At 35.2% G+C, this 20,954-nt stretch overlaps 3 protein-coding genes across 3 annotated transcripts; 2 read left to right on the top strand and 1 right to left on the bottom strand.

Annotated features, from left to right (window-relative positions):
- Nucleotides 1–6: 6 nt before the first annotated feature.
- Nucleotides 7–4,021, bottom strand: LOC110447000. The gene is made up of 2 exons (XM_021492371.1): nt 2,574–4,021; nt 7–2,057 (listed from the first exon to the last, which is right to left on the bottom strand). Exon 2 carries the CDS (start codon nt 2,035–2,037, stop codon nt 757–759), a length of 1,281 nt encoding a protein of 426 aa, XP_021348046.1. The 5' UTR covers nt 2,038–2,057; nt 2,574–4,021; the 3' UTR covers nt 7–756.
- A 1,188-nt stretch (nt 4,022–5,209) lies between these two features.
- On the top strand, nt 5,210–9,927 carry LOC110446986. Its single transcript, XM_021492350.1, has 5 exons — nt 5,210–5,555; nt 5,906–6,019; nt 6,758–6,836; nt 9,421–9,588; nt 9,733–9,927. Exons 1-5 carry the CDS (start codon nt 5,385–5,387, stop codon nt 9,822–9,824), a joined length of 624 nt encoding a protein of 207 aa, XP_021348025.1. The 5' UTR covers nt 5,210–5,384; the 3' UTR covers nt 9,825–9,927.
- A 3,910-nt stretch (nt 9,928–13,837) lies between these two features.
- LOC110446998 (phosphomannomutase 2-like) lies at nt 13,838–20,943 on the top strand. The gene is made up of 7 exons (XM_021492370.1): nt 13,838–13,928; nt 14,952–15,069; nt 15,364–15,446; nt 15,885–15,976; nt 16,678–16,777; nt 17,224–17,415; nt 18,550–20,943. Exons 1-7 carry the CDS (start codon nt 13,857–13,859, stop codon nt 18,655–18,657), a joined length of 765 nt encoding a protein of 254 aa, XP_021348045.1. The 5' UTR covers nt 13,838–13,856; the 3' UTR covers nt 18,658–20,943.
- The last annotated feature ends 11 nt before the right edge of the window (nt 20,944–20,954 follow it).

Here is a 20,954-nt window from a genome sequence, read left to right as displayed (position 1 = left end):
CGAAACTGTGACTTTCAAGTCCTCATTTTCGATTTCCAGGTCTTTTATTCTCTCTTCCAGGAGTGCGATTCGCTCAGCATGTTCACGTTGGATATCAGCCTTGAGTTTTTCTAACTTCCGATCCAGAAGCTCCTCGGTAATCAATGTTTTCAAATTGACGTAGATTTCGTCCAACCGTTGATTTCAAACATGTTTGACTTACTCCAATTCCACTAGTCCTGTTACTGGCACTCTGTCCTCGTTGTGTTCTACTACCGGCTGGCATATTGGAAGTGTTGACAGATACAGAACTGTAATACTTGTAAATCCCACATTATATCACTGGTCTCTCAGGTTCATGTCCTTACACATGTATATCATATAGGCCAGGTAAAGACAAGAGCTGAGTAGTAGTCAGCCACGACGCTTAGTCCATGGTCTCAAAATATCAGTAATTTCTCAGAGCTCTGTAACACCCGACTGACTAGGTCCTCGTCCCGAGTAGCCTTGTTAATAGTTTGCACTCAGAACATCGTTGTCGATAATATTACCTTTTTTTATTTGTTTTCTTCATGAAAGTCCTGAAGGGTATTGAGGTTCTTTTCAAAAATGATTTATCAAGGCTATAGTCATGCCAGAAAAGGCAGTGTCCAATGTGTAGATACAGTGTTTAGTAGTGATACGAGTATCCCTAAGACAAAAAGAGGAAATATGATTAAAAGAATGACATTAAGTAAGTCTAGCTTGCTCGTTCACTAGCTTCTATCTCACGTGATGCTAATGTCTTTGGTATATTATGGTAACTTTCTCCGGCGCCTTTCCCCTGGACACCTTTGCAGAGATTGGGTCGTGATCCAACAAACGGTACAGATCATTTTCTTTGTCATCTTTTGCACCCTTTGGTTTAGTAAGATCATCTTTTGCACCCTTTATTTTAGTAAGATCATCTTTTGCACCATTTGGTTTAGTAAGATCCTCTTTTACATCCTTTGTTTTAGTAGGATCATCTTTTGCACCCTTTGTTTTAGTAGGATCATCTTTTACACCCTTTGTTTTAGCAGGATCTTCTTTTGCACCCTTTGTTTTAGTAGGATCATCTTTTACACCCTTTGTTTTAGCAGGATCTTCTTTTGCACCCTTTGTTTTAGTAGGATCATCTTTTACACCCTTTGTTTTAGCAGGATCTTCTTTTGCACCCTTTGTTTTAGTAGGATCATCTTTTTCATCATTTGTTTTAGTTGGATCGTCTTTTGCACCCTTTGTGTCGGTAAGATCAATAGACCTTACATCTGCAAGATCCAATTCTCGAGAAGCTATGAAGTAATCTATGATGGGTTTTTTTCCCCGTCGGTCTGATGGTTTGTACTGATAAAGACTGAACTCGGGTAAAACACTGCTGACGACGAGGGACATATCGATATTGAAATCTCCACCCAAAAGAATAGGCGCATTTTCACATTCAGAGAGGTTCTTCAAATAGATTTGCAAATCTTGAAACTGTTTCTTCCTTATTGCTATTGACTTCTTATGAAACCCGTGCCATGACACAACAAGAACTTTGAATTTAATTGGTTTCTTTGCTTCCAAAAGTTGTATACTACAACGTGCTAAAGGTTTGAAATGTTTTTCCACTTTACCGTTCCTTTTCATTTCGTCCAAAGTTTCCTGTAAATTTGTTTCCTGTAATATAAGTTTAAGACGTCTATTATCGTACATGATACTGGCTTGCCTGTGGCCCTTGTATTCATAGTGACCAGGTAAATGAGTGTCCTTCCAAGCACGACCTCTGATCCCCTTCCATTTGAATTCTTGAAAAAAGACAATGGCAGGCTCATTAGACATTACGACGTCAGCAATTAGTTTTCTGGTCCTGAGTGCAGTACCTGGCCCGTCACCTGGACCACTTCCATTCATACTAATGACGTTGATTGCATCCGGGGAAGGCTCTGGAATGTCAAATCTTCCCGCTGTCGGCAACTCAACGTTCTGAATATCATTTGATGTATGAATTCCGGCGGCTGCAGTTACTTTCCCCACCGTTTGGTTCTTTTGGGCCATGAGTCTCTATTGCTATTGGTCTGAAAGAGAAAATATCCATCACGTGCAAATGCGTACGGAAATGAAGAGAGAATGAGATGGGGAGAGGGAGAGTGTGAGTTGGGGGGAAAAGGCTGAAGAACCAGTAGTTTGTATTCTCAGAAACATTATTAGACTTCTCTGATAGGAGGAACTTGACGTTGGCCTTTTGGAAGTATGATTTTACAAAACATGAAGTTGAATCCAGTTGACATTACATGCCAGTTATATTAGCGAAGCTTTATAATCTGAATCGGACTGTTAGAGATATCTCTTCTTTCGGAAAATCTAATTATCAGTATTTTCGATATGTACTACAGTGTATCTATGATATAATGGCACACGATAAATTTACCAAGCGGAAGTCAAATGTAATGACGATAATGGCGTGATTGAAACCAAAACCAGGAATTGTATAACTGTCCTACGCTTACTATGGCTAACTATCACATACATAATCTATAACTTACTACAGTTGAATTACTTATTACTTATGTAAACATTGTTAATAAGCTTACCTCAGACTTCACGAAGTTGTTATCGGTTGTGTAATATAGAAGCATATGTACGTATGTAATCAGTTGTGTTCGTACCTGTACTGATATATATATATATATATTGATTAAACAACAGACACGTTCATTCATGTCAATCTGTTCCCTTACGTAGTCATGCACGAAACTATGTATTTAAATGCCAACAGGACATTTTTAAAATCAACGTCCTCTCATTTCCCTCTGGAACACATATTACATTTCTTTTAAATATACACACATGTAAAGATTATATAAGTGTCTTTTTTCATCGTTATCGAACACATTTCGTCTCGTTTTAAATATTATCAAAAATTACCCTAGTTTATTGTGTGACTGGGTCATGTGATTTTGTCAAGCTGACTTTCGTTGAAGCCATACTCTTTAACCGATTTCTGCTGCTAATGACGTCATCAATGCATACATGATTCCCTCGTTATCGGTATAAATAATGACCCTGACCTTTGTTCCCAGTGCCATGCATGCAGGTGTTACGTGCCATCAGTATTCTGAAATCGTACTGAACTCAGTTGACTTACGGAAATCAATTGCGCGTCAATAACGTCTTGATTAGCAGTTTCTATCATGTTCATTTTCACGATGAAACTATTATTTCAAGTAATAGACAATATCTGATTTTTTTTTCTAGTACTTATGTCCTTGTTTTGTTTTAAATGGATATGTTCAACTCCTTTGACAATATAATACAAGCCGTAGGACAGTATTCAAACCACAATACCACTAACCACCACTGAAGTCAATGAAAGATTAAATTTGAACTGACCTTAAGGCAGAGTAAAAGTTTTACTTGTTTAGTTCCTCAATCCAGTAGGTAGACAGCGTTACTTACTATCATTAGACGACCTGTTCAACTGTTCCGGAGTGTCCCTTTCGTGACGTACATTACCCATTTCTGTTATTATAAGTCATCCGTTCGGGGAACTTAGTGTAAACATTTTAAATAATCGCACACACGTCTATTTTTTAAATGAGATATATGAAACGAACCCAAGGATATTTTTTTAAATTTTTGTAAGCCTCTGACTGTTCGTATTTCCTTGATGAGGATATTTTGTTTGAATATTGTAAAACATTATATATATTGCTGTCACATATAAAATCAATTTCAAATACACAAAATATGAGATTTAAAAGGAATTGTTTGTAACAAAAATGTATTAAGATATGTTGTTATGTTGGGTAATATTCATGCATCAACTACAGACGTATGTTTGTATATTCTAAATACATATGTATATACAGTCCATTGAAATGATATCACTAGTGGGTTAAAAATGACATTGTTGTTCTATAAAGGTCCAATCATGTAAATACGATTATAACATGCTATGAATAAGCCCTGATGTATAACATCAATAATTAATAGTGACAGATCATATTAACATAAAAATGTCAATAAAAGTCGTATGTGCCTTTATAGAATCTTTTTTATTTTACTTCTGTTTTTCAACTCCTTGTGGAATCGAACTCAATCACATATATTGATTGCATATTTATTTTACAATTACTTTAAACGTAAGAGTTTAATAAAAAATTGAATTTAAAAATAAGCACTATGTTACCAAATATGGCAATACTTGTTTGATGACAGATATTCATGTTTTTGAGGAAATGGCTAAGAAGGAATTGAGTATATACCCATAGACAAGGGAACCTAGATGTTAATTAATGACGTGTTTGATCATAAATGGATACACTGATCATGCCGTGTTTATAATGGTGTTTTGCATTGGTTTTTGTTTTTGCTGTTTTGTCAATAACTATCAGACCCCGGATGCTCAAAAGTTAGAAACCAGGGTTTTCAAAGCGAAATAAATCCTCAAAACACATCGATATGATTTGTCTTAACAAATTTATAGCAGTGAAATGATGGCAGATGTTCTTGATTTGTTGTATTCAAATTCAAATATTTTCCTTAACCACTTATTAACTCTAATGAACTTGGAGCAACCGGGGCAAGGAGGTCTATAGGGGGAACTTATATAAGAACTACAACACGTATATCAAATCTATTACGCGTATCACTATTTGGCAATAAGATTGCTTCAGTAATTATTACAAATAAATGCTTTTTTCAACATATAATGAATACATAATGCATTTGATAAGCTGATAGTTCAGTTTACACTACCCCGAAATACAAGAACTTATTATTGTTTTATATTTGACAGACCAAACATTGATAGCCGTTTCGGTTTATTTCTAAAAGAAAATAGCTTACGTTCAAATGTGTTTGTGTAGATTTAGTGAAAAAATGTTATGAATCATAACAAGCTAGACTAGTTATGCCTACAAGTATAACATCTTCGCTGAAAGCCAATTCTTCCCCATTCATAAAATTATTCCATATAAAATCTGTTATCTTTCATAACATTTATTTCTACTGTGAAAATCCGATGTAGAAATAGTATTAGCTTGATAGATGTAACTTTTTAACTTGAAGTGTACACTGGTACTATCACAAGTGTGCCTTAAAGAAGGCGTAAAAGCAAATTTCAAGATGATAACTTTCATAAACGTAACCAATTTGTTAACTTTACACTTTAGAGGTAACCTCATCTGAATAATAGAACTTTTATCGACACAATCATTAATACTTTTTAAGTGATCTCTGACATCAAGTATTACGTCATCCCCGATTCAAACAAAACCAAGAAATGTAAACTAAAACACGGTCGTTCTTATCAGACTCCATAGATCATCAAGTGCTGTCGTGTATCGGACTAGTTATCGTCCTTACTCCCCACTGTCATATTTCCAACCAAAACACGAACCATGTCATTAATCCAACGGCTGATTATAACAACTTGGGCCCTAGTAAGTGGCTGTTATGGCCAAAGTGACGTCATTGATAGACGTTGTTGTGTGCCGTCTCACTTTCGGTGTACGATGGACGTGACAGGAGGATACACAGATCCTGTTTCCAGAACAACCTCATATGTAGATGTAAGTAAATTGTTAATATTGTGTTCTCTTCAAAATAAATCAGGTTCGTATGTCATAATACATGGACTTTTTTTCAATACTTTTAAAAATAACGCATAAAAGAAAGAATGAACATTTGATACATGTTGTATTCATACGAAATATGGGTTTTAACACTATTTCATTGATCAACATAAAACTCTCTTCAAGAATATAAGAATTTCTTTTGTTTTTGAGATTGGCATGGATAAATATAATGATAAACCATAATTTGCAGGTCCTCTGATTTCAAATACTCTATTGTTAAAGCGCAAAGTCCTGATCACCCATAATTTGCAATTCCTCTGATTTCAAATACGCTGTTGTTTAAGCGCAAAGTCCGTCTTTACAACGATTACGATTTGAACGCCACCAGAACCGACACTGACGTCACCCTACCAAGTGGTGTGACTTTTGTTCACTCGGAGCTGACATTTTATGACAAGGTAATTATTAAGGCGGGTTTCATCGATGAAGCAGAAGAAACATATCCTTCCGGAAATCCTGGTCTTATTATCTTCATATATTTAAGGGTATCCTTACAAACCTACCTCTTGTTGGTGTTTTACCTAGTTTTATTCATTCTGAGTTCCAATTAAATTTTTGTTGACACTTCGATATTCGATTTTTTTTACCAGTAACATACAGATACCCCAATGAGTGATGGAAGGTTGTTATGTTTTTTTTTAAATGTGTGAACACACAAGGTTTACCGAGTGTCTTTTACAATATTTTGAAAATTAATCAACAAAAGAGTTCTCCCACAATGAAGTTAAATCTAGAACACCCTATGCTTTTTATGTGAATACATTATTCCTGTTCCAGATCGGGGAAACGATTGCCATGAACTCTGACGTCATAATCAAAAATGGCATCTCAAAGCATTGTCATTTGAAGTCATTATTAGAAGATTGACAATTGAAATCAGGTTCAAGGTGCTACCCACTAGTGGGTCATCATTTTTTACCAACTCCTAGCAGGTTTATCCAATAAGTCTGGAGTGAGGAAACCTATAGTTGTTGTGGGGCAAAACAGTTCTTACAGGAGGGGCTTTAGTGAGTTAGTTTCAAAAATATCTGTAATAGAGTCATACATCATAAAGTCTAATTTGAAAAAAAGGCCTAGGTTCTACACTATATCGTAAAAACAAATTATTTAAAAATTGTTATACAAACTCATTTCAGCATATCTCCTTCAAAGTAGACGGTGGCCAATGCCGGACTGATCATATCACCGACGCCATGCAGGACAAGTGTATTCCAGGTAAAACAAAAGTGTCCCTGCATACTTTTACAGAACGACATACGATTGGATTACACAGTTCAATTTCGGAGACATTAGCATAACGGCATCATTTCGATAATTTAAATGTGCAAATATTTTTGTTCTTAATATCGAATATCCCATATCCTACAATTCTCAAAAGTGAAGAAAGATCATTTCTACTGAGGTGGAGATGACAAGTGTTGTTTTGTTTGCAGAATGGTTTATCACATATCAATTTTATAGGTCAGGGATAAATACTTACGGACTGTGACGTCACAAACGGCCTTATCACAAATGAATACTAACAGATCAGTGACGTTATAAAATCGCTTATTACAGATAAAAACTTACAGGTTTGTGACGTCACATTGCATCTTAACACGTCTGTGTTATATTGAAATTCTTGTTTAAATGAAAACAGGTTTATCTTCAGCATATTATTTTCATACTTGGATTAATTTCCATGACTTAATAATCGATTAGGTTAAAGTAATATTCAAAGTATTGTTGATCGTAAGACTCATATCTCTAACATAGAAACGCTGAATTTGAATATTATTATGTACATCTAATTGAGAACTAGGACATTGAAATTATTTCCTGGCACATTGATGTATCAAAATATTTCATACGCTATCTGATGCTACTTTAAAGTGATCCGCGCTATCTCACTGAAATACCATGCCGGAGGCACCCAGCACAGCATTCAACCCGGTCACATCATACTGACAACGGGTGGACAATTTGTTGCCATTACCCTACATGCTGAACGTTAAGCATTGAATAACTACTATTTAATCGCTTTGATTTTGTTGGTATATGTTGAGTGGCTGTAACAGAAAATGATGACTGCCAAATTACTTTTCAAGTGAAGCTTCTTGTTCTAGGTTTATTTCCTTGTTATAAGTGGGTTGACTTGATCATCTGTTGAAAAAAGAACTCATTTAATACATGTTATAAAACTGGATTATTTTTTGAGATTTAGAAAAAATCTTTTAGGTATTTTCGAGGCAAACCATTCAGAACACTATTCTTTTATTTTTAATAGTAGACTAGTTAACAAGCTATGGAGAATATACTGATTTCATTTACCTATAAATAACATTTGTCAGTGATTAGGTTGTAACATGTGACCAACCCGTTGCATGCATATGCTATCTGCTTCACATCATTCCAGTAGCCATCGCGAACAAATATAGTCATGTAAAAATAACAAGTGTGTTTCGTAATTCTTTACCTCGGGAAACAGCAGCACATATACTCTTATCTCCAGATACTTAAATTTCTTCTAGACAAAACTTGACGTTTACAACAGAAAACATGTGAAGGCCAACGGTATCAATTGACTGCCTCCGCCTGGAAGTTAATATGATGTGCGACGAAATGTGCTCATTAGTCGAATCGCATCCTTGTTCTGGTCACTTAACATAGTCATACTCCATCATCAGCCAGCCCCTGTAGGTTCGAGAAAATATAAAACCTGGTTTAAACCATTGTATGTTGTAAAAGGCCACTTATGTGAGGCCACTGCAGAATAGGGAACATTCGTCGGTGTCATCTGCTAAGGGGACATCGAAGAAAACAAAAATGATCTGCTGCTCCTATTGCAATACATGGGATCCATAGTACACTGTGGTGTCTTTTTCACTTCAATACTCTTTTTTCGACGGTAGCCCCTAGGTACCCGTCTACTTATGACCCTGGCTGTTGCGCGGACATTAAAGATGACCCGAAAACACGCATGTGATTTCACCTGTAAAAGCCCAAACAAAACAAAAAACATCGTCTGTCGTAGTTCTACGTCTCTCCACAATTTTCATAACGTACGAGCAGTTAACTGGTTATTTCATGCTACATACCAGTCACGTTATTTTTAATATCCATGCTATCCTTTCATAAATTCACTCGTGGTCGAAGTCGAAACTACTTTATATTGCAACGTTTTAATTAGTATCGTCAAATGTGACAACATGTTTCTATTGTTTTAAGTACAAATGACATGACCAGATATGGGGAAAAGGCACCAATAATTTTCCTATATCCATTCCAAACTACATTAACTTAGTTTTTCGACAAAATCGAATATTCTTTTAAATGCAGCGTTCCTTTGTCAGAACCAATTGATAAAATATAAAAACTGTCATTTTGCTTTGAATGCTTTAAACCTACACAATTAAAAACTGCAAATGTGCCACAATTATTTAATTGATTTTTTGTTATATATTAGTTGAAGTTATTGATCATGTATATCAGCTACTGGAAATATAAAATCTAATGTTGTTGTTAAGTCACCATAAGCAGGAGGTGAATCGGTGGGAATATATTCGTAGAACTCGACCTTAACAACGTCCTACATGTTAAAATATATATTAATAAGTATCAATGTTCGGATTATTTTCTTTATTTTCCAATATTCCACACACATATCTTAACCAAAACTTGACATAATTCTTTCAGAGTCCTAGAATAATAATAAAGATGACATTCTAGTTATTCTAGTTTGAATATACTGTGTATGTAGATCACGATCTGTCAATGTGTGGTTGAATACATTGTCTCTGACATTGTTCGTGGAGCACAGCTGATGCAGTGCTGTTGAGGACGAGCCGTATTGGACCAACTGGACACGATGGTATCAACGTTGACACGTGGCGTTACATCACATCCGATAACATCACGATTCTGCGCACAGTGACGTCGAATGAATGTTGGCCTGTCTACCAGACGGAATACAGTGTACACAAAGGAGGTGGGTGAGGCGATATCCTGATTTTCAATGATGACACGTTCAAATACAAAGTGATATTAAAGTCAAACACACAGCTGTTAAACAATGATATATGTACGATATCTTTCGTCGTTAACGTTTCACTGTCTTTGTCCTCTGTTACAGGCTACTCGGAAATGACGTATATGATATCTGACATCGAATTGGGAAAGTTTCCTGGTTTGATTCTCACACCGAACATCTGCATAAAGACCTAAGACACGGGAAAACAATTTGTGAATTCAAATGACAAGATACACTATTTCTGCTGATGGTCTTATTGCTCTTTCAATTTTTTATTCTTTAATAAATAAAAGTCTTCTGAATTAAATGGTTTTAACTTTTTTAGTTTTAGCTTGCCGTTTGTGAGTTAAGACCATTCCATCAAACGGTGTTTAGAGTTGATGCTTTGTATTATTTCATTACTGGATTCGCTACTGGCTTAGACTTACATATAAGTCCCCAGCTTCAAGATTGTTTTCGGTAAAGAGCGTATGATTATATGCCAATCTTCCAATCTGTCTTATTAAAAGAACACGTACGTTACACAGATGATCACTGAAATACATTTTTACGAAATCACATGGCCTTGTCGCCTTTTTGGACTCGTCAAATGATGGTTCTAAAGCTTATAGGAATGAGCGCTGTGTCTAAGGTGTTCTTTTTCAAGTAAAATACAGGTGAAGATACCTATACAAATATATTACCGTTATTTAACAGGTTTTGGATGCAAAAGATAATTCATACTTCAACAAGTATTTCGTGTAAACCGTATCAGAATAGGTTTCAGCGACAACATTACAGACAACGTCGGGAACTGATAGTCCACCAGCAGAATCAACCACCTCGTGACGTAAAATTATCATAAAACACAAAGTAAGGACACCCATTAAAAACATATTTCAACAAGTAAATCAATAATGCGCCTACATTTGAGTGCGCTAAAATAATAAGTTTACAGCATATAATAATTCCAATACAATTATTAGTCAGCGCACTGAGAACGTGAGATCAGGTGACCGTTTCTGTTTTTTGCTTTTCTAGATAAGCAACAGTTGTAAAGTTTAGCGTCGTCAGGCTAATGACTTATCCTGAAGAAAAAATAGTGCCAACAAAACTCCCCTCATTTCCAGCCCACTGATGGGCTCTTGGAGCTGATTCTCCGACTGCTATTATAAACGGATAGACACCCCACTATGTCAAGGTAGCATCTGTGTACAGCGTCGGGTGGGACCTGGCACTATTTAGGTACTCCCAAAAGTGTATTGTCCCGAAAAGTCTGTCTTCAATTACTTGATTAAGGGAAGCAGGTCTTTCCAGATCTTGGGAAAAGGAAACAGATGCATCTGATGTGAAGACTTTCCAGAAGAAAGACATCTGCCGATGAGTTGATGTAACCAAACTATTTAAAAAAATAATACATCAAAACCCGAGACATGTTAATGAAGGGAGAGCTAGGTCCCGCAACTTCAGAAAAGTCCCTATAGGTGGAAGAAGAATGTCAAACATCGAAATGAATCGGTTTCCTATGAAGGCCCGTGAACGGACAAATCGAACGCTACCCAAATGACAGCTGTTGTTGGAGCGAAGGGAGGGAGTTAAGTAAAGAACTCGTCTGTTCTTTGGAAGGAAGATTCTTGTTGTCCTTACCTTTTTTTCCCTTGTCCTTGAAAAGAAGCTTGGATCTACTTAATTGAGTTCGTTGCTTGTGATTAGACCTAGCCTTGTTCGCAACAGGTACCAAACGCTGAGGGGGAACTGAGCAACCTGTTATCGATTTCTTAGGAAGGATACCCTACCAATATCAACAAGCAGTGTAGGACGAAACATCAGTCCGTAGTCTAACTGGTCAATCCCGTTCAATATGTTGTACAGCTCAACCACATCTGCCCTCTCACGCCTGTATTCTAGAGATGGTAAACCTAAGCATTCTGTATTTCTAGTACTCTTTTAGTGGCTTTTCATTGGACATTTTCGATAGCTATTTTATCCTTGTTTAGAAACGGTGACCACACTTGCGTAGCGTATTCCAAATGTGAACGAATTAGGGACTTGTACAAGGTTGTAAAAAGAGCTATGTCCATAAAAATGAAAGTTCTAAACTGTATACCTAACATTTGGTTAGCTTTCGACACTGCCCCATTGACATGGGATGAGAATTTTAGGGGGTTGTCAAAGTGTACTCCAAGGTCCTGTGCTGTGACTACTTTCTCTATTTCGGTTGTTTGTCCATCTTGCGTCAAATAGTATTTTGATGATTTGGGGTTGTTACCAATCTCCATATGTTCGCACTTCTTGGTGTTTAGCTTCATGAGCTAGCTGTCGGTCCAATTACTTATTTTGTTGATGTTTATTTGAAGTTGTTGTCTTTCTAATTCGGTTTGCATTTTTTAATAGAGTTTGGTATCGTCCGCAAATAATTTGGTTATACAGCTGAGAAGTCCATGCATGTCATTGACGTAGATCAAGAATAGTATAGGGCCAAGAACGCTTCCCTGGAGAACTCTACTTGTGACTGGAAGACTTAAGGATTTTGCTCCGTCAATTGTAATTTCTTAGTCCAAGCCAAAATTTTACCTCTGATACCATATTTATATAGTTTGTATAATAGCAAGCGGTGCGACACTTTGTCAAAAGCTTTGCTGAAGTCGAGGTATATGATGTCTACATTGATCCCATCATCTAATGTCTGTGTCCAATCTTCAATGACCTCTAATAGTTGAGTGGTACAGGAGCGGCCACTTCTGAAACCATGTTGGTGGGGGTGAAGAGATGGTTCTCGTCCATGTGTTTTAAGATTGCATCTCGGACTATGCGTTGTAGAATCGTACAGGGAACTGACGTCAAACTGATAGGTCTGTAGTTTTCTGGCTCACTTTTAGAGCCTTTCTTAGATATTGATGAGACATGCGCCTGTCTTCACGAATCTGGTAGGGTTCCTTTTTGGATGGACCTGTTAAAGGTGATTGTTAGAGGTTCTTTTAGTAATTCTATTGTCTTTGAGATGAAATTTGGATGGATGTTATCTGGGCCAGGAGATTTGTTTGGCTTGGTTTTATTATTTGCTGCTAACACAAGATTTTATGTCACTGATAGGTCAGTGAACATGCTATCGAGTGGTCTTTCCTCAAATTCAGTCAAAACCACTTCGGTGTCGTCAACAAATACACTAGCAAAGAAAGTGTTCATGACGTTGGCCGTTTCCAAGTCTGAGGTGGTCATTTCTCCTTTATCATTTTTGACTCTGGTGATGGACGTTGCTGTTTTTGTTTTAGTTCGAACATATTTCCAGAACGCCTTTTGGTTTGTTTTGATGTTGTCTGCCAAATCCTTTTCAAATGTATATTTTGATCTTCTTATTAGATGGACGCTTAGATTTCTCTTAGTCTTGTATTTTCTGAAGTTTTCTGTGGTTTTACAGTGAAGATATTTTTGCCAAAGTTGACCTTTTTTCTTAATAGAGTCTCTTGAAGCTTTTTCGTTGTTGATTTTCCTTGTTGGGAGGGTTCGGGAGTTATTCCTCACCGGTACATGCTTCTCTATTCCTTTACTGCTGTATCCCCCGATCTGTCGCCCATTGAACACGTCTGGGATGAAATGAAGTGCAGATTACGGACATTACCTAATCAACCGGTGACGTTGGCTGATTTGGCTGCAGCGTTGATACAGATCTGGAATGCCATCCCACAAGCATTCTTAAACCGTCTGATTGGCTCCATGCGTCGACGTTACCAGGCTTGCATTCAGGCAAACGGTGGGCATACGAGCGAGGTATTAACTTTGTGAACTCAGTATTGACCCCTGCTGTGTTTACGTCACTCCTGAGCGAAACTTATTGATTCCATAAGGTGTAAAATGGAATGCAACTGTTAATAAATAACAAGTTAATTGTCCCTGAAAACCTTGTTATTCTACGTCATGCACATTTATTTTTACAACACATTTTAGGCATGCACAGTTTCTTTTTTCCGCTAGTATATATATGTCTCTGCTTATTACTGAAAATAATATGTGAAAATAATTTGACCCATATGAAGATCTTGGAAAACCATAGCATAAACAAATTGGTGCTATAGAAACATATAGCGCTATATATGACAAATAATAATACTTGTGCAACACTCATGGGAAGTCCGAATGAAATCCAAACAGTATTGCTGTTCCCTCTTGATCATAGGTTTACACTACAAGTTTTACCCGTTACAATCTAAACCAAGGGACGTTACTCTATCATAACATCCGGCAGTGAAATGGCTTCGCAACGTGACACGTCCACTATTTGTATTTTTGATGTCGATGGAACCCTCACGGCTCCAAGACTTGTAAGTAATGTATAACGTCAGTTTCCCCCAAAGCATTTGCTCTCCGTATTACCACCGGATCAGATGTATTGGCGTGCCTACCAGAGAGATCGTGCTGGGCTGTAACCAGGGCCGGTTGACCAAGTTGTTGGAATGGTTCTTCACTTACTATAAATATATATGGCTGGTGAATAACTAACAATAAAAACGTATCTATGTAAAAACAATTTAAACAAAAGAAACAGTGTCAAGGGAGTATTGTAACTTGTATATTTGGTCAGAAAATTGTTCAAAATAATATGATTTAAAGACATGATGAACTGATGAAAAGAGAGCATGGTATTGCATCAGCAGGTGGATCATGTCTTCTTCTTCTTTTAATAACAGTCCTATTTTAACGTGAATTAATATTATTATTATTATTATTACTATTATTATTTCTTTTTCCAAAAACGGACAAAGACTCCAAGGTTGGAGCGATAACTGTCCGTGTGCGCATGTACGTGGGGTATAGGGTGCCTATCATAATATACACAAATGTCAATATTATAAATGTTACATATATGTTTTCTAGTTTATATTAATACGTTATCATACAAAATCAACCAGCAAGGCAGATAGAGTTGATATCACTAACACTTTTATTTAAGCCTTGTCTCAATATTCAGGTGATTATAACTGGTCACAACATTGAGGCTGACACTAATACAATAAATAATATAAAGGGGGATAGTAATGTTATCAGGGTTCTAGGTGTCATGACACTAAGTTGTTTTTTGTTTAGTAGCAGCTTTAAATTCATATTGTAATGAAGACATACAAATTAATTATATGAATATCATACATGTATATGGCTGCAAAGCTTGACATACAATTGAAAAATGTATTAGCAACTATCGAACATCATTCATGTATATTTAAACTGTTTTGTTGATTTTGACATTTTGTTTACATAAAGTGCATGTATCTGCATATACATGTATATTGAAACTATATACAACTGTTTAATAACACTGAACTGAATAACCTTATTTTTCAATACAGAAAATCTGCCCAGATATGGACGAATTTCTCCAGAAATTAAAGAGGAAAGTCCCCGTGGCTTTGGTAGGGGGTTCAGATCTGGTCAAAATAGAGGAACAGATGACCCTCACAAAAAATGGTAACAATGATACCCCAGCATCTTTTCTACTTCATGTGTATAGTTATCATTTTACTTGCATGGCTTAAATTACAAAAGTCTGTTACTGTATATAGATATTTCTGTTTTATGCCAAGTTCATACAGACTTCATTTGCAATCAATACTTTTTTAAAAACATAAATTCAATGAAGTTTTTTAGTCATAGAAGTAAGTAATGCACAATTCTATGATATTTGTTTTCTTAAAACTAAGTAAAAACTTTGAATTTTTATTTGAAGTCTTTGTGCTTCATATTTCATTGTTGATTTTTCAGAAACTGTCACTAAGAAGTTTGACTATGTTTTCTCTGAAAATGGTCTAGTTGCCTACCGTAATGGTGAAAACGTTGGCCAACAGGTAAGGTTAAATGCCATTCATTTATTTTACATCTTTGTAATATATATATTTATTATTCATTGTAACTTTTTACTAAAGTATTTTGAAAGATTTGAGAGGTTGAAATGAAAATCTGGACTCATTGGCTTTCAAAATATTGAGTTCCAAAACAAAGTTTGTTTTGTCTGAGACTGTTATTAATTGATCTTGAACTTTTATGGGTTGTTTTGCCTTCTCACTACACTTAATAAAACAATATGACTAGCCTCCAGGATGTGTGTGACAGTGATATTATATTCTTGTCCATTGGCATGGCAACTGGGATATGCTATCAAAAGTAACAAGTGTGTATGGTGTATGTTGTAGAAAAAGAACAGAATCAATCAGTATGTAATTTGTCTTTAATTAATTGAGATTATACTTTCATGTCTGAATCATGTTGTTTTTTTACATTTCCAGGATCTTCTAAAATATGTAGGAGAAGAAAAGTTACAAAAAGTTATCAATTTTGCTATGAAGTACATGTCGGACATCACGCTGCCAGCGAAAAGGTTAAGCTTTATTAGATCCTGATAAAGTGTGAAGACTACTTTTGTTTATCTAATGCACATTACATTACACATTTACTAGAACTATAAGTCCAAAACTTGGAAATGTCTCATTGAGGTGTTCCGTGGTTCCTTTAGTTGAGCATATCAAATTTTTGGACCGATAAAAAAACCAAGATGGCTGAGTGGTGGTCATCTTGATTTTGAGAGTTAAAAGAATGTTAGTGCTTTTCTCCAAAAATACTAGAGGGATCTGTCTCCAAATTGATATGGGTGTTCCCTTCAGTCTTTTGTTACACATATTGAACTTTTGGACTGATGAAAAAAACAAGATTGATTTAATTTCCAACATGGAACTGGGTAATTGTACCTGTAAGGAAAATGAAGAGCAAAGAAGGTAGATCTTACAAAGATCCTTTCATGGTGGGCTACAAGATCCTTCTAGGATTTCTTGCTTATTAATTTGAATTTTCTCAGAAACATTGTACTTCAAGGATTATGGTGAAGCCAAAAATGCATTATCCTCTTGGTCTATACATGTAGTTGTACATGCAGTAATTTGAAATGAATCAGAAAAAGCAAAACATATGCCCCCAGGCAGCAACCTTGGATTATCCTTGTCAAGTTTGTTACCACAAGCTTCATTTCATACTATACAGTTATAAATTTTCCAGAATTTACAATTGAACTTTTTCATTTTACAGGGGAACATTTTTTGAGTTTCGTAGTAGCATGATCAATATTTGTCCAGTTGGTAGAAGCTGTTCACAGGAGGAAAGACTCGAGTTTGCAGCTTATGATAAGGTTATAAATATAGTAGAACTCAAAAGTGACAACAGCTTAAGTTGTTTTCACCTGTCATGTGAATCACACCGATTACTTCTTAACTGACAAAGTATTCATAATCTGATTGATATTTACTTGTCCTTTTTGTTTTATTTTGAGTTGAAGCCTTCAACATTTTACAGTCATACATGTGTCAGTGTTTTAAGATCTATGTAAAGGTAATGTTTTCATTACAATGATATAGTAACTTCACTGCCTTTATTCGTTAATAAAGATGTATTGCTAATATTAATGCACAATTGTCTTCGGCAAAATGTGAAAATTGTCCAAAAGTCCCACCAAAACAGACTACTCATATTAATAAACAATAATCAAACATTTCTAACTGCCAGAGTGCCAAGTAGTCTTTCAAGACAGGGAGAGATCTGATTAACTTTATGAAGTTTATTTACTTTGAATTTCAGGAGCACAATATGAGACAGAAGTTTCGGGCTGCCCTCATGAAAGAGTTCCCTGATGCGGGTTTAGTGTTTGCAATTGGTGGCCAGATCAGTATTGATGTCTACCCTGAAGGATGGGACAAAACTTTCTGCCTTCAATTCATAGAGGAGGGAAATTATCAGACGATACATTTCTTTGGAGACAAAACAGACCCAGTAAGTAGCATGTCTCAAAATTAATGTAAAATGAAATTAATTAGAAAAATTAAATGGGAATGAATCTTAACGGAAGCACCAAGGACATCCATTAAAATTCATGGAAAAGTGGCGAGTGGTGCAATATTTCTAGGGTAAGATTAGGCATAGATATAATAATTCAGCTTTTATGGGAAAATTGGGATATTAATTTGTCAATCTGTTCATAACTGAAATTCAATCACTGCCTTAAAAATTGTCTGATTTCTACCAAATTTGATATGTACATGGCAAGGCTTCAGCTAAGTTTGATCGCTGATGTGATATGTGAGTGTTTACATGTAGCGCAACTGGACTGGGTCTATTGCCGGCAATCATGTAACTCAATTGATCAATTGTCCATCAGGGGACTGTTTTTTATACAGAACAACAGGTTTGTCTGTTTTAACTTTTTTCGGGTATAATCCCTTGCAGACCTAAAATTGCTAGGTTTAACCATTTGAATCGCAATAAACGAAAGCTGCCCTTGAGATTGGAGGATCCCGGGTTCAAACCCCATCTGGTCTTACATTTCTCTTTCCTCTCCTGTTACATACCTATAAATAATGAGGCTGCTTGGTTTTAATTAGTCAATTGATATCTGCTCAGTAGCAGTGCTAAAACTGGTTTGATGCCACCAAACTTAGTATGCAGATTCATATTCTAATATATGTACCACAAACTGGCATGTACTACAAATCAATGGATCACAGTTACATTGTCTTTAAAGCAGGGGATATAAATTCTAAAAAAAATCTGGATGATTATATAGTTGGTGGTTAACAAATTAACATTAGTTGAAACATATATCAGTAACAAAACTCTTGTTACCTAATGGAATGATTATACAAGGTCAACCATTTGCCTGATAAGTGTGATAAGTTTGTATCAGTCATTTAAATTAATCAATTGAAATGATATGGTTGTGTTAATATTTCATTTATACTAACAAAAAAGTCTCTCTTGTATCCCAGTATTTTAATGTAAATTTTTATTTCAATCCTTTCATTTGATTAATTGTATTATATTCATTGTAAATCAGTCCTAACCTTAGGCTTACAAAATTTATAAATATCATCAAATGAATCCTATGATTAATTACAATGTTATTTCCAGGGCGGCAATGACCACGAGATTTTCAGTGATTCACGGACAATTGGACACAAAGTGACCAGTCCAGAAGACACTATGAAACAGGTCAAAGAACTATTCTTCAAAGACTGATGTGTCCAGTACCATTATAATTACATAATCACACACACCTTCGACACTTCGTCAGCGAAACAGGTCTCACCAGCAGGGAAAATATAGCTTCATGTAGTAGATTTGGGGAAATAATGTAGGGTTCTAAATAAATAATGTAGTTCTTGTTTTCTTGGCATGTGATTTCAAAATGTAATGCATGTTGCATTTTCTGTGGTTTTTATTTATTTCAAAAATATTTATTTTTTAAGCTAATTTGAAATGCATAATATGCAGATCTTAGTGTATGTGTTAATATCAAAGAAATTATGGCATTACGTCCATAAATATTCTTTTTTCAGAAGAGTTGGCATTTATATAAAACATTGTATCATGTTTTCATGATGAAATATAGGAAAGGACCAAAACTGCCCAGAGAGTGCATCGGGTAATAATAACATATTTACAGAGATTATGTCATTACAACTACATATTGTAATGTTGTGCATGTGTACAAGAGTGTTGTGTTCAGATACAACTGCTGAATTTCTGTATGTACAAAAGTTGTGTTTGTACTGGAGTGTTAGCTACAACTGGTTAATTTCTGTATGTACAAGAGTGTTGTGTTAGCTACAACTGGTTAATTTCTGTATGTACAAGAGTGTGGTTTACAACAGTGTTGTGTTAGCTACAACTGGTTAATTTCTGTATGTACAAGAGTTGTGTTTATGTACAACTGGTCAATTTCTTTATGTACATGAGTGTTGTGTTTGGTGCAACTGGTCAATTTCTGTATGTACAAGAGTGTTGTGTTTGCACACGAGTGGTGTACATGAAATGTATTTTGGTACATGTACAACCGGTCAAGATGTTCTACAAATCTTGATTACCATCTAAGCTTATACTCTTCAGATTTTTACTGATTCACATAAGAAACTATCAGTGTTAAAAAACCTTTTTCAGAGTAACCTCAGTGAAATGAAGTTACAACTCATTGATTTGGTTTTTGTCACAGACTCTACAATTTAACATTTAATATATTAAACATGTATTTAGTATTTTATTGTGTATCCTTGTCAGTCCCCACTCCAATATTCTGTAACAGGTACCAAAACAGTCCTATACTACGGTAACTATCAGGAAATGTTAGGTTCCAGAATTTTTCTTGTCATGCGAATTATGAAGATTATGATGATGTTGATATTACCTGCTATATGTATATTTATTTATCTCATTCCTGAGTATGGAATATTTGTTTATCACATACTGCATTTGTATTTACAACACAATCAAGGTTAATGTACTTTTTCACACACAGTGAAAGATAATGGTAAATTTAGAATTTTTAAAGTAATGTGATATTTAGGTTTTATGTGATGAAGATGTAATTGTTATTTTTACATTAAATAGGTTAAGAATGCATTATTTTCCATCCTAACAAAAGAAAGAGCATCCTTAAGGGATACTAAAGGATCTTTAGAACTAAAAATATTTAAAAACCTTAAATACCAGTACAGTATTGTAACGATTTTGCTCTACTCTTGGTGGTAAATATCTCACATTTCTTGAATTTTCTTGAATCTCAAAAAACACTGCTGTAGTTTGATGTACATGCATATCAAAACAGAGTGAGTTAATGAAAAACAAAACAAAACAAGAAAAAGTCTAAATTATCAAAATTATATTAACTGTGCATGCAGAAAAGTATTGTTCATAAAGAAAAGATTTGAGGAACAGTAGATAAGTATACCCTTGTTAACATATAGAACACATTGTTCATTTGAGATATGTTTGGTGTAATAGGCCTCGGACTAATGTTGCCACTCCTTAAATTAAAGTGGCAATATTTTACACCACACTGTGGTAAAAGTGATGGTAATTAATTAAATTGTGTAAACTATAGAATCATATCTTCTTAACAAAACAATGAAAATAGCACAACATTTTAAAAGAAATAATAACAGATTGAGATTGAAATAGTTATACATGTGCATTGTCAATGATAAAAAACATTAATTTTATGGAAATTAGAAAAGTATTGCTTTTAAAACGTGTTTACTATGGTCTTTGAGTTGTTGAAGGTTCTTTTGCCATGTTTACTGATGATGTCAAGGTTTCACCACATCTCAGAATCGCTTTGTAGTTAGTGGTGCAAGGGAGGTAATTGTTGTAATGGAGGCAGTGTTGCCTCAGCCTTGTTTGGGGAAGTATGTAAAATGTGGGATTAAAAATCAGTTTGCAATCAATTATTAATATGCATTTTGTTTTGGAAGATTTATTTTTATAATACTTTATCTGTTAAATCTTAATTAAAACAGAGTGACTTTATTTAATGTGTT

Source organism: Mizuhopecten yessoensis, unplaced genomic scaffold, assembly GCF_002113885.1.
Source record: "Mizuhopecten yessoensis strain PY_sf001 unplaced genomic scaffold, ASM211388v2 scaffold3101, whole genome shotgun sequence".
In the NCBI taxonomy this organism is placed as follows: Eukaryota; Metazoa; Mollusca; class Bivalvia; order Pectinida; family Pectinidae; genus Mizuhopecten; species Mizuhopecten yessoensis.
This window is presented reverse-complemented; position numbering and strand designations above follow the sequence as displayed.